General features: G+C 42.9%; 1 protein-coding gene across 7 annotated transcripts in view; it reads left to right on the plus strand.

Annotated features, from left to right (window-relative positions):
- The window catches only part of odr4 (odr-4 GPCR localization factor homolog), a 127,095-nt gene that overhangs the window by 22,989 nt on the left and 87,250 nt on the right, over nucleotides 1-16,856 (plus strand). For all 7 annotated transcript variants that reach the window (XM_068037384.1, XM_068037387.1, XM_068037382.1 and 4 more), the window contains one exon: nucleotides 7,458-7,556. In XM_068037384.1, the coding sequence (XP_067893485.1) occupies nucleotides 7,458-7,556 (99 nt within the window). The remainder of the gene's footprint in view (nucleotides 1-7,457; nucleotides 7,557-16,856) is intronic.

The following is a 16,856-nucleotide window of genomic DNA, read 5'->3' on the forward strand; positions in this document are numbered from 1 at the left end:
AGGTAGATGGCCAAACTAAAGAAAATTTTCATCTTAAGTGTGGAGGAGATGTTGAAAACTGTATTTCCTCGATTTGTCTCTCCCAAATTAAACAGGTGACTGCACCTTGTGTTCAAATAGCAGCTCCGTTGTCCCTTAGAGTTGGCATGACTGTTAGGGAATCCTATTTTCCTCAGCAATAATATCAATATTGAATAGTTCCAGAATAGGTTGTGGACTAGAATGACAAATCAGCAGGAAGGGAGGAGAAATATCACTGCTTCATTTCGGACAGGTAATGACAAAGCAGGTGGAGAGCAGCAGTCTATTTCTGAAGGTACACTGACAGTGGGCTATGTGTGGTCTCCAGTGACTGGAGATAAAAACGAGTAGGGATTAGCACTAGCTCGGAATGAGCTGGAGGTGCTATTTGATATCCACAGGTGTTACATGTGGGTAGTAAAGACCAATTTTAATTTTTTAAGCCAAGCTAAGTTAGAGACTGAGGGGATAATAGATCCATTGTGAGGAAAGGGGTTGGGTGGGGCAGTTAGGAGAGGGAGAGATATGAGGTAAACAAAAACAAGAAATGCTGGATTCACTCAGCAGGTCTGGCAGCATCTGTGGAAAGAGAAGCAGAGTTAACGTTTCGGGTCAGTGACCCTTCTTCGGAACTGACAAATATTAGAAAAGTCACAGATTATAAACAAGTGAGGTGGGGGTTGGGCAAGAGATAACAAAGGAGAAGGTGCAGATTGGACCAGGCCACATAGCTGACCAAAAGGTCACAGAGCAAAGGCAAACAATATGTTAATGGTGTTTTGAAAGACAAAGCATTAGTACAGATTAGGTGTGAATATACTGAATATAGAACATCAGCAAGTGCAAACCTGAAGAAAAACAACCTGAAAAAAACAGTGGGTAAGCAAACTGAACAAACTAAGATGAAATGAAATAAATGCAAAAAATGTAAAAAGGAATGCAAAAAAAAGGAAGAAAAAATAACTAAAAATGACTAAAAATGAAAGTAAAGTGGGGGGCTGTCATGCTCTGAAATTATTGAACTCAATGTTCAGTCCGGCAGGCTGTAGTGTGCCTAATCGGTAGATGAGATGCTGTTCCTCGAGCTTGCGTTGATGTTCACTGGAACACTGCAGCAATCCCAGGACAGAGATGTGAGCATGAGAGCAGGGGGGAGTGTTGAAATGGCAAGCAACCGGAAGCTCAGGGTCCTGCTTGCGGACTGAGCGGAGATGTTCCGCAAAGCGGTCACCCAGTCTGCGCTTGGTCTCCCCAATGTAGAGGAGACCACACTGTGAGCAGCGAATACAGTATACTACATTGAAAGAAGTACAAGTAAATCGCTGCTTCACCTGAAAGGAGTGTTTGGGGCCTGGGATAGTGAGGAGAGAGGAGGTAAATGGGCAGGTATTACACCTCCTGCGATTGCAAGGGAAGGTGCCCTGGGACGGGGACGAGGTGGTGGGGGTAATGGAGGAGTGGACCAGGGTGTCGCGGAGGGAACGATCCCTTCGGAATGCTGACAGGGGAAGGGAGGGGAAGATGCGACTGGTAGTGGCATCACGCTGGAGGTGGCGAAAATGGCGGAGGATGATCCTTTGGATATGGAGGCTGGTGGGATGAAAAGTGAGGACAAGGGGAACCCTGTCACGGTTCTGGGAGGGAGGGGAAGGGGTGAGGGTAGAGGTGCGGGGAATGGGTCGGACACGGTTGAGGGCCCTGTCAACCACAGTGGGGGGAAATCCTCGGTTGAGGAAAAAGGAGGTCATATCAGAAGCACCGTCATGGAAGGTAGCATCATCAGAGCAGATGCGTCGGAGACGGAGAAACTGGGAGAATGGAATGGAGTCCTTACAGGAGGTAGGGTGTGAAGAAGTGTAGTCGAGGTAGCTGTGGGAGTCAGTGGGCTTATAATGGATATTGGTAGACAACCTATCCCCAGAGATGGAGACAGAGAAGTCGAGGAAGGGAAGTGTCAGAGATGGACCATGTAAAGGTGAGAGAAGGGTGGAAATTGGAAGCAAAGTTGATAAAGTTTTCGAGTTCGGGGCGGGAGCAGGAAACGGCACCGATACAGTCATCAATGTACCGGAAAAAGAGTTGGGGGAGGGGGCCTGAGTAGGACTGGAACAAAGAATGCTCGACATATCCCACAAAAAGACAGGCATAACTAGGACCCATGCGGGTACCCATAGCGACACCTTTTACTTGAAGGAAGTGCATGGAGTTGAAGGAGAAGTTGTTCAATGTGAGAACAAGTTCAGCCAGGCGGAGGAGGGTGGTGGTGGATGGGGACTGGTTGGGCCTCTGTTCCAGGAAGAAGCGGAGAGCCCTCAAACCATCCTGGTGGGGGATGGAGGTGTAGAGCGATTGGACGTCCATAGTGAAGAGGAGGCGGTTGGGACCAGGAAACTGGAAATTGTCAAAATGACGTAGGGCGTCAGAAGAGTCACGGATGTAGGTGGGAAGAGACTGGACCAGCGGAGAAAAGATAGCGTCTAGATAGGAAGAAATAAGTTCAGTTGGGCAGGAGCAGGCTGACACAATGGGTCTGCCGGGACAGTCCCGTTTGTGGATTTTGGGAAGGAGATAGAAGCGGGCTGTCCGGGGTTGCGGGACTATGAGGTTGGAAGCTGTAGAGGGAAGATCTCCAGAGGAGATGAGGTCAGTGACAGTCCTTTGGACGGTGGCTTGATGTTCGGTGGTGGGGTCATGGTCCAGAGGGAGGTAGGAAGAGGTGTCTGTGAGTTGGCGTTGAGCTTCTGCAAGGTAGAGGTCGGTACGCCATACAACAACAGCACCACCCTTGTCTGCAGGTTTGATGACCATGTCGGGGTTAGACCTGAGAGAACGGAGTGCCTCAAGTTCAGAGGGGGACAGGTTAGAGTGAGTGAGGGGGGCAGAGAAATTGAGACGACCAATGTCTCGCCGACAGTTTTCAATGAAGAGATCAAGAGCGGGTCAGAGGCCAGGGTGAGGGGTCCAGGTAGAGGGAGAATACTGGAGGCGGGTGAATGGGTCTGCTGGTCGGGGGGAGGACTCCTGGTCAAAGAAGTGAGCCCGGAGGCGGAGGCGATGGAAGAAGAGCTCAACGTCATGCCGAGCGCGAAATTCATTGAGGTGGGGGCGTAAGGGGATAAAACTGAGTCCTTTGCTGAGTACAGAACGCTCAGCATCAGAGAGGGGGAGGTCAGAGGGTATAGTGAATACACGGCAAGGGGTCAGATCAGAAGGGGTGGGGTCAGAGGGAAGTGAAGCGGAAGGAGGATCTGGAGGGGCATTCGTCCCCATCAGCTGCTGGAGCTTGCGTTCCTTAACACCTGAAAGGAAGAAAAAAAGTTTTTTGTTAATGCGTCGGATGAGACGTAAGATGAGATGAAACTGCGGAGTAGAACAGAGATATGAGGTGTCGGGGAAAGGGAGGAGGAGTGGAGAGGGAAAAGAAGGGAGTGTTGAGACGGATTTAGTGGGGGTTGCGGATTGAGAAATTGTGGAAGGAGAAAATCAGCGAGTTTGAGAGGGTGATGTGGATGGAAAATGCAGTTAGGTGAGGAGGTGTGGTTACTATAAAAGTGGAAGTAAAGTGGGGTAGAGGTAGCCTGTAAGGGGCCACCGCAACTACTGGGAGATTGGGTTGGAATGGAATTAACAGTTAACAGCCAGTGGAAGAAATCTTGCTCATTGATGGGATGGGGAGCAAAATCTTGTTCATTGTTAGGGAGTGGGGCTACAATCTCTCAGTCGTGGGAGGAGAGTTTGGAGGCCAAAAATGCTTGCATGTTAGTTGATGGCAGGTTGGTGGATGGGATTTAAGGCTGAACTCTGAAATTTTGAAATCCTGAGACATGTGCCATTGCAATTGCATATTTATGTTGTTTTATGGTACAAAATTCCCAAGAAATTTTATGGCGCAAAATTCCCAGGAAATTATGGTGTATGTAATTCACTCCATTATTAAACAATGCCATAATTTCCAGGGAATTATGTGCCATTCTGCTGATTACCTTGCCAAAATGGTTGAACAGCAAATGTTTACAGCTTTGCTTCCCTTTAAAATCAGTGGTATTTGCTAGTTTTCAGAATTAACACCACTGTGATTACCACTGCCTCTTAGATGTTCGAAGAATAGTTCTGGTGGCTTTATAATTTAATCATCAATTGCTATTTCATCTCTCTTATTTTCATTCCACTGTGAGTTTGATCTTTAATTACAAATAACTTCTTCTGAAATCAACTGAATGAATCAATTAGTTTTCCTTTTAAAAAATACGAATCAGTACTATGCTCACCGATGACCCTTTTTACAATCAGACATATTATGTTTTTATTTAAATAATATAAGAACGTAAAAATATAGCAACACTGTGGAAGGTGTAATTGTAAATGTAAAAATAAAGCCTAACCTCTAAGACTTGTTTACTCATTCTTAATTAATTTTGCCTGTATTTAAATTCATTGTTTGATTTAATAAAAATCAGCTTCATGGATTTAAAGATTTAGAGATTAGCCATGATGTAATTCAAGGTCATGCATGCTAGAGAGACTGAATGTCCTACTCCTGTTCCTGTGTTCCTAAAGGGATATCAGTTTTGCAGGTTTTAACAAATGATAGGGATACTTTACAACTATTCCAACCTGTTATTTCACTAGTAGGACTAAACACTATAGGAATAGCAATTAATTTTTCAGTCTAGGATTCACAAAAAAACATCAGCAAGCCAGGACTAAATGGCTGCAGATTGCTTTTAGCACAAAAAGGAAGAAGGGTTAGAATATTTTGCCTAAGTTGCTACTTTTGTATGGTTCCTAATTACATGTCTGAATTCAAACAGAAATTATACTTTCGCTCTTCGCTAAAGGTATAAACAGTTCACATTTAATCAGTATGGTAACTAATAAGGCTCCTGTCTTTTTTAAGTCAGGAGCAGATATCTGGCGAATTTCTTTCAAGCCTTTTGCTGCTGGATTTTGGGCAAAGAAAAATCCAAGATCATTTTCATGTTGACTTAAAGTTCTTAAATACCCATGCTATTAAAACTTCCAACCATGATTCAATTACTAACCGTTGGCTGTGCCACTTCTGATTCATTGTTGTGCTTGCTACGACATATTCTAATCAGTTCTCCAGCAAATTTTGCCATAAATTTGCTACTGGAAGATCAGAGAGCATATTGATCTAACTTATGGCAATCATCACCATTGCAGTGAATTCCAAGCTCTGATCTTAATGCACTTCCTGAAATGTGTGGGGTACAACACAAGCAATGCTAGGTGTATAATTGGTTGTTTGTGTCACTCACAGGCACATAGTCTCTGCTTTTTTTTTAAATTGTAAATTTTACTTGAACAAGTATTTTAAAATTTGTTCTCTAGTTTTCTTCACGTCATTTTTAAGAAATATTTGAATGGAAACTGCTGCACTAGGGTTGTCCAACCTTTATGCTTGGGGGACTACATTACAATTTTTGATTTATATAGGGTGTCGGTGTGACAATTTCGGAAAGATAAAGGCATTAAAAGTTTATCTTACTATTAATCAAAACAACAACAAATGTGCAATTTGTGAAGAAGCTTTAAATGAGAAGATTAATTTATTGACTTAGATTCTCATCACTATTTTGGACACTGATTTAGTGAGATACCTGGCATTTTTTGCTTGCTCGAGTAGTCAATGTTTTCCACCACAGTTACAGTTACATTACTAGTTGCAGTAATGTGGAATATTCCGGAAAGATGTTCAGCTGTCAGCCATGATCTTGATCACATTCCTCTCTCTCTCTCTTTCCTTCTCTCCTTCCCCCTCCCTCTGTTTCCCCGCCTTTCCCCCTCCCTGTTTCCGCACCCTATGTTGTACCCCCACATATCATCCTCACTCTTTGTGTCCCCCCATTCTCTGTCCCCTCCCTCTCTCTCAATCCCCTCCCCCACTTTCTCTCTGTCCCCGACCAGTTTCTCTCTCTCTGTTCCCAAGGGCGCTCTCTCTGTCCCTGTCTCTCTTTCTCTGTCCGCCCCTCCCTCTGTCCGCCCCTCCCCCCCACGTCCGCCCCCCCCCCCCGTCCGCCCCCACCCTACCCCCCTGCTGTCCGCACCCCCCCCGCTGTTCGCTCCCCCCCCCCCGCTGTCCACCCCCCCCTCTGCCCCCGTCCTGCCCCGCCCCCGCACCCCCTCTGTCCCACCGCCCCGTCTCTTCTGCCTCCCCCTCCCTCACCCCCGCCCCCGACAGTTGCAGGAAGTGTGACTGCTTGATCAGGTTTTTAAAAATCAGCGGTTTCTGAACTGTGGACAGTTTCGGGGTTTTGTCGTGGGTTCCAACTTTTTTATAAAAGCCCGCCGGAAAACCCTGAATTTGTCTGACATTCCTAAACCGCTGTTCTGATGTCAACACCTTTCAGCTGTGAAACTGACAGCACGATGTTTTAACAAGCTGGGCTGAAAGAGGAAGACATTTTCTCATCTCTGAAATACCACCGCGGGCTGGATGGAAACCTTTCGCGGGCCAGATCCTGGCCTGCGGGCCCTGTGTTGGACAACCCTGTGCTGTACTCTTGCATCAGTACAGCTGACGGTCGTGTAGTGATGTATCTTGGGAAATTAGGTACTGCATAATCCAAATACAGGTCAGTTACAGCTTTGGTCAAAAATAACATTTGCAAGCCTAGTCTTTTGGGAGAGGCTGAGGCCTTCAAATGAAAGGTTTAAGGCATTAAAAGAAAAATCAATGGCTAAATTTAATTACATCATTTTGAATGTAACTTTTTCCTCAATTTATGAACATTAGAAGCTGAAGAATAAAATTAATAGTGAAACATTTTTCAGACTCTATTTTAACTATTAGTGGTATCTAGGTGACCAGATTGCCAAAAGATGATATCTTCTTACTTTAAAAATAAAGCGGCTATCATGTGTAACACAGGTTGTGGCAGAAAAAAGTGACACCTTTGACGTTGATACACCACCCACAGAAGTACTAGGTACTGCAAAAAACTTATGGATTTTCAATCAAATATGTACCCCAAGTACCAAATTTTAGAAACTAGTTAATTGTCTGTGGTGTTGCATACTGTAATTTGGATAATATGGTCACTTTCTTACTTGTCCCTCATATCTTATTGATGATTCTCTTTTTCTCTATTCATTGGCTTCCATTTCTCTACTGTTCATCTCCCTTGACTTTTTTCTACTCCGTTTCTCCTCTTCTGCCACTCTTTTTTTCTTCTCCACTAAATAGGAGGACTGCTATATTTTAATAATTTTAACAAGGTTCTCTAGACTACTGACCATTTTTCAGTTCACTCAAAAAATACATTTTATTCTGCCTTAATTTAAGACATGATACCTTCATTGTATTCAGGATTTTGTCTTTTGTTTTTATTTATATACTTTGATTTAATGATAAAGGTGCTTAATATAGAATGAGTCAATATATACATTATTCAACTATTTCCCATGTGTACCAGGTTTCCAGAATGTTGCCAGGAGGGATATTAGTACTTGGAGTGTTTCTTATCAGACCTCCAAAAATGTCGAAGGAGGAAGCTCAGGATATTTTTCGGAGAGTGAGTACAAGGCCTGTAGCCATTTTGTTTTGCTATCTTTAGATCCTCATATGTGTTTTGTATATTATGTATGGAATGTAGATCGAGGGGAACAAGTGTCAATGACAATGATCCCAACTGCAGTATTGCCTGGATATATAAAAACAGTTTAGCTTGTGAAGGGAAATATTGTTATAAAAATTCTTCTTTTTGATATCTTCTATATGACGGTGGATAGGCAATCGCAAACATTCAAAGAGCGCATGGATGAATTGCAACAATTGTTTATTCCTTTCTGGCGCAAAAGTAAAATGGGAAAGGTAGCCAAACCATGGCTTACAAGGGAAATTAGAGACAGCATTAGATCCAAGGAAGAGACATATAAATTTGCCAGAAAAATCAACAGACCTGAGGATTAGGAGCAGTTTAAAATTCAGCAAAGGAGGACCAAGAGATAGATTAAGAAGGGGAAAATAGAGTACGGGAGTAAGCTTGCGGGGAACATAAAAACTGACTGTAAAAGTTTCTGTAGATGTGTGAAGAGAAAAAGATTGGTGAAGCCAAATGTAGGTCCCTTACAGTCAGAAACAGGGAAGTTTATTATGGGAAACAAAGAAATGGCTGACCAACTAAATGCATACTTTGGTTTTGCCTTCACAAAGGAGGACACAAATATCATACCAGGAATAATGGGGAACACAGGGTTTAGAGAGAGAGAGGAACTGAAGGAAATCAGTATTAGTAGAGAAATGGTGTTGGGGAAATTGATGGGATTGCAGGCCGATAAATCCCCACGGCCTGATGGTATGCATCCCAGAGTACTTAAGGAAGTGGCCCTAGAAATAGTGGATGCATTGCTGGTCATCTTCCAAGATTCTGTAGACTCTGAAACAGTTCCTACAGATTGGAGTGCAGCTAATGTAACCCCACTATTTAAAAAGGGAAGTGGAGAGAAAACAGGGAATTGTAGACCAGTCAGCCTGACGTCGGTAGTGGGGTAAATTCTAGAGTCCCTTATCAAAGATTTTATAGCAGAGCACTTGGAGAACAGTGGTAGAATCAGACAGAGTCAGCATGGATTTACGAAAGGGAAATCATGCTTAACAAATCTACTAGAATTCTTCGAGGATGTAACTAGTAGAGTTGATGAGGGACAGCCAGTGGATGTGGTTTATTTGGACTTTCAGAAGACTTGACAAAGTCCCACATAAGAGATTAGCATGTAAAATTAAAGCGCATGGGATTGGGAGTGGTGTATTGCGATGGATAAAAAATTGGTTGGCGGACAGGAAACAAAGAGTAGGAATAAACGGGTCTTTTTCCGAATGGCAGGCAGTGACTAGTGGGGAACCGCAGGGATCGGTGCTAGGACCCCAGCTATTCACAATATATATGAATGATTTAGATGAGGGAACTAAATGTAATATCTCCAAATTTGCAGATGACACAAAACTTCAGGGTGATTTGGACAAGTTGAGTGAGTGGGCTAATGCATAGCAGATGCAGTATAATGTGGATCAATGTGAGATTATCCACTTTGGTAGCAAAAACAGGAAGGCAGATTATTATCTGAACGGCTATGAACAGAGAGGGTAATATGCAACGAGATCTGGGTGTTCTCGTACACAAGTCGCTGAAGGTAAGCATGCAGGTACAACAGGCAGTAAAAAAGGCAAATGGTATGTTGACCTTCATAGCGAGAGGATTCGAGTACAGAAGCAGGGATGTCTTGCTGCATCTATACAGGGCCTTGGTGAGGCCACACCTGGAATATTGTGTGCAGTTTTGGTCTCCTTATCTGAGGAAGGATGTTCTTGCTATAGAGGGAGTGCAGCAAAGATTTACCAGACTGATTCCTGGGATGGCGGGACTGACGTATGAGGAGAGATTGAATAGGTTAGGATTATATTAGCTGGAGTTCAGAAGAGTGAGGGGGGATCTCATAGAAACCTATAAAATTCTGAAAGGACTTGACAGGGTAAGTGCAGGAAGGATGTTCCCGTTGGTGGGGGAGTCCAGAACCAGGGGTCATAGTCTAAGGATACGGGGTAAACCTTTCAGGACTGAGACGGGGAGAAATTACTTCACCCAGACAGTGGTGAGCCTGTGGAACCCGCTACCACAGAAAGCAGTTGAGGCCAAAACATTGTATGTTTTCAAGAAGGAGTTAGATATAGCTCTTGGGGTGAAAGGGATCAAAGGATGTGGGGAGAAAGCGGGAACAGGTTACTGAATTGGATGATCAGCCATGATCATAATGAATGGCGGAGCAGGCTTGAAGGGCCGAATGACCTACTCCTCCTTCTATTTTCTATGTTTCTGTATACCACAGAGATGGATTACGTTCAGAAAGAATTACCAAGATTTAGTCCTTCTGAGGAGTTTTTGATTTTTGTGTGCTGACATACGACTACTGTAGGTTTTATGGATAGATCATAAAATAGCTAATATACATTGACATAAAACAGTTATGAGAAAGTCGACTTCACCTGGGTCAGAAACTCACATTTACTGCAGACAGGTCGTCAAGGCAACAATTGGATAACTCAGGGAATCAGATAGTTGGAATATAAAGAGATAAGGAGGAAGAACAGGGCACTCTCTGTTTTTAACTTCAATATAGGTTAAGCAAGAATCACTGATAGAATAGAGTTTGATGTTTATACCTCTGTTTGTGAAGCTAATAAATAACATAATTAACAGTAGGCAAGTTAGTTCAGGAATGATGAGAAAATTACTGAAGGAAAGCAGCTGAATACTGCTAGGAGCTAAGGAATGTGTCGTAAATCACAGAAAAGTAGAAAGGTTGCAGAGTGGAGAAGACAAAGAAGAGTCAGGTGACAAAGATGATCACCATAGTTCATAAAAAGTGTGGGTATACTGATGTAACATAAAATACCAAGGTTCCATCCACCAGCTGGCTGCATGTAATTAATGTGGATGTATGGGACTTGCATGTTTACTACGATTGATCTATTAATATAAGGTAAAGGAGACTAAATATGCTAATTTTATGTTAATAAAGTATTAATTTGTAAGACAAGTTTTTCGTTAGAATCTTGCACTAACTCTTTTTTTGAACCATGTATAATCTTGGACCTGTGACTGGATAAAGTTGAACTTGTAGCCCACTGCCTTATAGAAAAGGTTTTAGGTTAGCATATCATTTTCATTACATTTAAATTAAAATAATGTAGATAAATAGCCAATAGATAGAAGACAGTTCTTGTTATTATCAAAACTATTGGCATAAATACCCAGTCACACTTCTCTTTGAACAAAAATAATGTATACAATATATGGGTAATTTGAATCGTGTGGTAAGTGTAGCATGCTTGGGAGAAACTGGTGAGTTTGGACCTATAGTTCCCAAAGATCTCCACCACTGAGATTTTCCATGTCTCATGTTTGGATTTGTTATAGTCTACTGATAGTGATTGATTGCTATGATTAGTGAACTACTCCATTATAATTGTATCATGTGACTATTGGGCTCGTAGAAGGCTGACTAGATGGATCTTGGTCTTTTTTCATCTCGCAATTCCTATTATTCATTTTTTCTCCAGCAAATTTAGTTGTTTCTTACATTAGGCCACTTTCTAAAGCAGTCTTGATGTCGCAACAGATACCATACTATTCAAAGACAGTATAAAAGTTCACTGACAGCAGTGTTACCTGCCTCAGTGGAATCTAGCAGAATTTTTCTCCTCTGTTGATAAGAATCTACATCCACCTGCTGTTTTGCAATTGCATTACGTACGATTTCAATTTGAGGCTAAACATCTGCAAGTGATGAGCTGTCCAAAGAGCTGAAATTTTCTTTTGTAAAAACAGGTTTAATTTCTTTGCACTCATAATCAAGTTTTTCTCAGCTGAAGGAGATATCTTGCAATGAATTTCATCTGCTGCATTCTGTAAGAAGGTTTTCTTGATTTTCTCCGAATAAACTGCAGGTGCAGTTGACAGCAAGGGTTCATTCTAGAGTTAACACTTACAAACTAGATCATGTCACACTTTGTCAATATCTTGTATAATTTTCAAATCCTTGATCATCCTTGTAGTTGCCTCCTAGTGTAGGCAGACAGATCATCAGCAACTCTTCAATGTCTCTTGATGCTATTTTGACAAATAAATCGAGAAATCCACTACCTATCAGCAGTTTCTGAGACAGCATAAATGCTGACACTGTAGTGAATAGACCAACTTAATCTTTCACAAGATATTGACATTGGCTATTAAACTGAAGAATTTTATATAAGTTTGCTGATCGTGTTCATAAAAGAAAGTTTTTGAGCTAGTGAATGTGGCATTTGGGTGAAGATGCTAGCCAAATGTTCCTCTCTGAAATGTTATGAAAGTGACTGTTTTGTTCAAAATATATTTAAAAAAAGGAATTTATAGCTAAGCTAAATAAATGTTGGATCAGTTTTATAAAATCAAGGGGACTGAGGGAGCCAGATTGGCAACAATGTTGCTGTTTGTCACATGGCTCAGAATAGGCTGAGAGCAGAAGCCTGGCAACGGAGAAATTGACAAGCACTCCTTTGAGCGGACAAGCCCAGTGGCAACAGAACATCTGGCTGGGCAGAAAACTGTCAAGATTTCTGGTTGTTAGTCAGTGTGCCTATGTGTTTTACCTTCTGGAGGAAGAGACCAGATTCTTGCTGAATGTTTTTTAAAAAATCAAGTGCTGCTGAAGTGTGAAAAAAGGACAGATAAAGGAGTGCTTTCCAAGGAAGATCAGAAGATTACAACCCAGCTCATTTTCTCGCAATTCCCTAAAAGACTCTGTGAGGTTCAGTGTGTCAATTAGTCTTGTTTCCTATATTTCAAGAAGGCCTGCTAAATTACTTTTCAATGCCGCCTGAAGAGAGCTAATTCTGGAAGATTCTAACGATCCTACCTGTGTGTGCTCGGAGGTTGGACTGTGTGCCAGTTTAGTACAGTGTGTCTCATCTATTTTTTTCAGGGTGTGCAAGTAATGTGCCCAAGTGTCTTTTTTTGTCTGTAATAGAGCACTAATCTAAAAACCCTTTTTTTTACTTCTTCGGTTAACTGGAATATGTGTGTGTGTGTGTGAGTGTGAAGGGACTAAGGTAAAGGGGACTTTTTAAAAATTTAATACAGGATTTTAACATTCAATCTATGTGATATTGTTTTACTTCAATACTAGTTAAGACTTGTTTTATAATAAACTGTTAATTTTGTTGTTCAGTAAAGAAACCTGGTTATTCTGGGGAAATACAGTGTATCTGATTGACTTGCAACTAGTGGAAAAATTTAAAGAATATGTTGTGACCTGTGGAGAAGTGGGACTGAATTAACGGTGCATTCCTCCCGCCTTGGTCATAACATATTTAATTGGGGGCTCTCTTTTTCTGGGATAAACCCAACACTGACGACATACAATTGTAACTAGGGTAATAATAATTGAAAAATGAAAAATAAAAAGAACTGGGTTTCTTGTGTAATAAAGTTTACACCACCAACATGTCTTTAACAGTAGCTGCAACTTTTCTGGGGAAGGAGAATGTATCCCTCAGGGATTTGAGATACTTAACCAAGGTTAAGCTAAAGGAGTTTGCAGAACTATTGGTGTTAGAGTTAAAATCAGGCACAAAGAAACCAGACATAATTGAAGTAATAGCACACCATTTGAAATTGGAAGAACAGGAAAAAAGCAAAACAGGGATAGTGCAGTTGAATTAGTTAAAATTCTGTTACAGTTGAGGCAGCTTGAACTTGACAAAGAAAAAGAAATAGAATTGAAAAAACTTGAACTTGAGGAAAGATAAAGAGAATACCAGATTAGAAAGCTGGAACTAAGACAAAAGGGTGGTCTTGACTCCAATGAAAATTCTGGTCAGAAGGAATCTGAGTCCAGCCCAGGACCCAGCGAAAAGATGTTTAAATTTATACAAGCTGTCAGTAAGTTTGAGGAAAGGGACATTGAGCACTTTTCATTGTTATGAAAAGATAGCCAAACAAATGAAATGGCCAAAGGAAAGCTGGACACTGCTTGTGCAAAGCAGAGCTCATGAAGTTTATGCCATGCTTTCTGAGAAGGCTTCTGCAGATTATGAACTGGCAAAAAAGGCTATTCTCGGTGTGTCCCTGAAGCTTACCGACAGAAATTGTGGAACCTCCGACGATTATCTGGGCAGACTTATATAGATTTTGAGAGGGTAAAGCAAATTAATTTTGATCCTCAGGTAGGGGCACTAAAGATGGAAGCCACATAGGAGAACCTTAGAGAACTGATTCTCCTGGAAGAATTTAAAAATTCACTCCCTCCACTAGTAAGAACCCGTGTAGAGAACCAGAAGGTTTCAATGGCCATTTGCTGATGGTTATGAACTTGTGTATAAGCCCAATACCTTTGTCCGCCACCCCCACAAACCCGAGAAGGATAGAAGGTGGGAGGGTGAAAGGAAGGCAAGTAGCCGGGGGCAGCGATGAAATGCCCCAGGATCATCTCCTCAGGCCAGAAAGGGAGGTGCTGAGGGTGGAAGTGAGGTTCACAAGCCTAAATGTTGCCATTGTCACAAGGTGGGACATCTTCGAGCAGAATGCTGGAAGTTGCAAGGTAAACCCATGGGACCTATTGGAGTGCACAAAGCCAATGCAGTGAAAGGGGCCCTGATCAAAAGTACAGCAGATCAGGCTGTGGCTCTGAGTGCAGCTGTAAGGCCAAGCACAAAGAACACTGAGTGTACGCCTTGTGAATAAGATACTTGAGAGTTATAGGGAATTCTTGTCGATAGGAAAAGTAGCTCCTTATCCCTCAAGTGAGGAAGGTAAACCTATAGTTATACTTAGGGATACAGGAACCACACAAACTCTTCTGCTAGGGAAAGGCATAACCGTGGCATCAGAGAGCGCACTGAACGCTAAAGTTTTAGTGAATAGTATTGGCGGGGAGTGTATACCCGTACCTTTGTATCAGGTGCACCTAGAGTGTGGCCTAATGTCTGGAACGGTAACTAGGAGTTGTCCATAGATTGCCAGTAGACAGAGTTGATCTACTCCTGGGAATGATTTGACCGGAGCAAAAGTAGTAGCTTCTTCAGTAGTCACGGAAAAACCAAGTGAAGTTAAAGAGACAGAACAGTTGCAGGAAAAGGTTCCAGGAATTTTTCCTGCTTGTGTAGTAACCCGGGCGATGGCTAAACAAGTTCCATTGTCGGAGGTAAAATTGGCACCACAGTCAGATAGCCGAATATCTGAAACTTTCTTTGGGTATTTGGATAATCTAAATGAAATATTAACAAATCTTCTCTGATCACAGCTTAGCAAGCTAATCCAGAGTTGAAAAAGATGGCACAATCAGCTCAAACAGAAGCTGAGGCAAAAGGAGTTCCAGAAGACTGTTATATTGAAAATTGGGTTCTGATGAGAAAGTGGAAACCTCCACACGCACCTGCGGATGAAGACTGGACGGTTGTTCGTCAGAGAGTGGTACCGCCAAAGTATTGCTGGGAACTATTAAGGTTAACGCATGGGATTCCTCCAGTGGGACTTGTGTGGATCCAGAAGACCAAAGCACGGTTCAGTGGTCCATATAAAGTGGTCAAGAGAACTGATGAAATAAATTATTTGATTCATACCCCAGCTCACCGGAAAAAGAATCGGCTCTGTCATATCAATATGATAAAACAATGTTATCGCTGGGAAGAGGACAAGTAAGCACAGGTATGTCAAGTAGTAGGGGCAGTGAAGGATGAAAGGGATAGTGAGGATGAGGTAGAAGGAGGCTGAGACAATTCTCAAATTGAACCTCCTGCTATCCGGTTAGCGAATACTGAATTGCGAGGGAGATTGGGCATTATGCTTGCATATTTAGCTGCAAACCAATGAGACGACCTAACAAGGCTACTCACAGCTTTTAAAAGAGTCTGTAGGGATAAGCCAGGATGTACATCCTTAGTCACACTTGATGTAGATGTAGGGGAATCCGTTCTTATAAAACAACATCCTTATCGTTTAAGTCCAGAGAAGCAGGCCCAAGTAAAAACAGAAATCCAATACATGCTGGAGAACCACCTAATAGAACCCAGTCAAAGCAGCTGGAGTTCACCAGTGGTATTAAAGCCTAAACCTGACAGTTCAACTAGACGTTGTATATACTATAGAAAAGTTAATGCAGTAACAAAAGCAGACTCCTACCCAATCCCTCGCTTGGAAGACTGTATTGACAGAGTGGGCAGTGCCAAGTTTCTTACAAAAATAGACTTGTTAAAGGGATACTGGCAAATTCCTTTAATACCCCAAGCTAAAGAAATATCGGCTTTTGTCACCGGATGGTCTTTTCCAATGCCCAGTGATGCCATTCGGGCTAAAAAATGCCCCAGCATCATTTCAGAGACTAATGAACCAAGTGGTAGCCAGTGTTCCTAACTGTGCAGTTTACCTGTATCTGTGCCATTTCCTGCTCCCGCCCCGAACTGGAAAACTTTATCAACTTTGCTTCCAATTACCACCCTTCTCTCACCTTTACATGGTCCATCTCTGACACTTCCCTTCCCTTCCTCGACTTCTGTGTCTCCATCTCTGGGGATAGGTTGTCTACTAATATCCATTATAAGCTCACCGACTCCCACAGCTACCTCGACTACACTTCTTCACACCCTGCCTCCTGTAAGGACTCCATTCCATTCTCCGAGTTTCTCCGTCTCCGACGCATCTGCTCTGATGATGCTACCTTCCATGACAGCTCTTCTGATATGTCTTCCTTTTTCCTCAACCAAATGTTCCCCCCCACTGTTGTTTACAGGTCCCTCAACCGTGTCTGGCCCAGTTCCCGCACCTCTACCCTCACCCCTTCCCCTCCCTTCCAGAACTGTGACAGGGTACCCCTTGTCCTCACTTTCCAGCCCATCAGCCTCCATATCCAAAGGGTCATCCTCCGCCATTTCCGCCACCTCCAGCGTGATGCCACTACCAAACACATCTTCCCCTCCCTTCCCCTGTCAGCATTCCGAAGGGATCTATCCCTCCGCGACACCCTGGTCCACTCCTCCATTACCCCCACCACCTCGTCCCCTTCCCATGGCACCTTCCCCTGCAATCACAGGAGGTGTAATACCTGCCCATTTACCTCCTCTCTCCTCACTATCCCAGGCCCCAAACACTCCTTTCAGGTGAAGCAGCGATTTACTTGTACTTCTTTCAATGTAGTATACTGTATTTGCTGCTCACAATATGGTCGTCTCTACATTGGGGAGACCAAACGCAGACTGGGTGACCGCTTTGCGGAACACCTCCGCTCAGTCCGCACCCCCCCCCCCCCCCCCCCCTGCTCTCATGCTCACATCTCTGTCC

Source organism: Heterodontus francisci, chromosome 8 (genome assembly GCF_036365525.1).
Source record: "Heterodontus francisci isolate sHetFra1 chromosome 8, sHetFra1.hap1, whole genome shotgun sequence".
NCBI lineage: Eukaryota > Metazoa > Chordata > Chondrichthyes > Heterodontiformes > Heterodontidae > Heterodontus > Heterodontus francisci.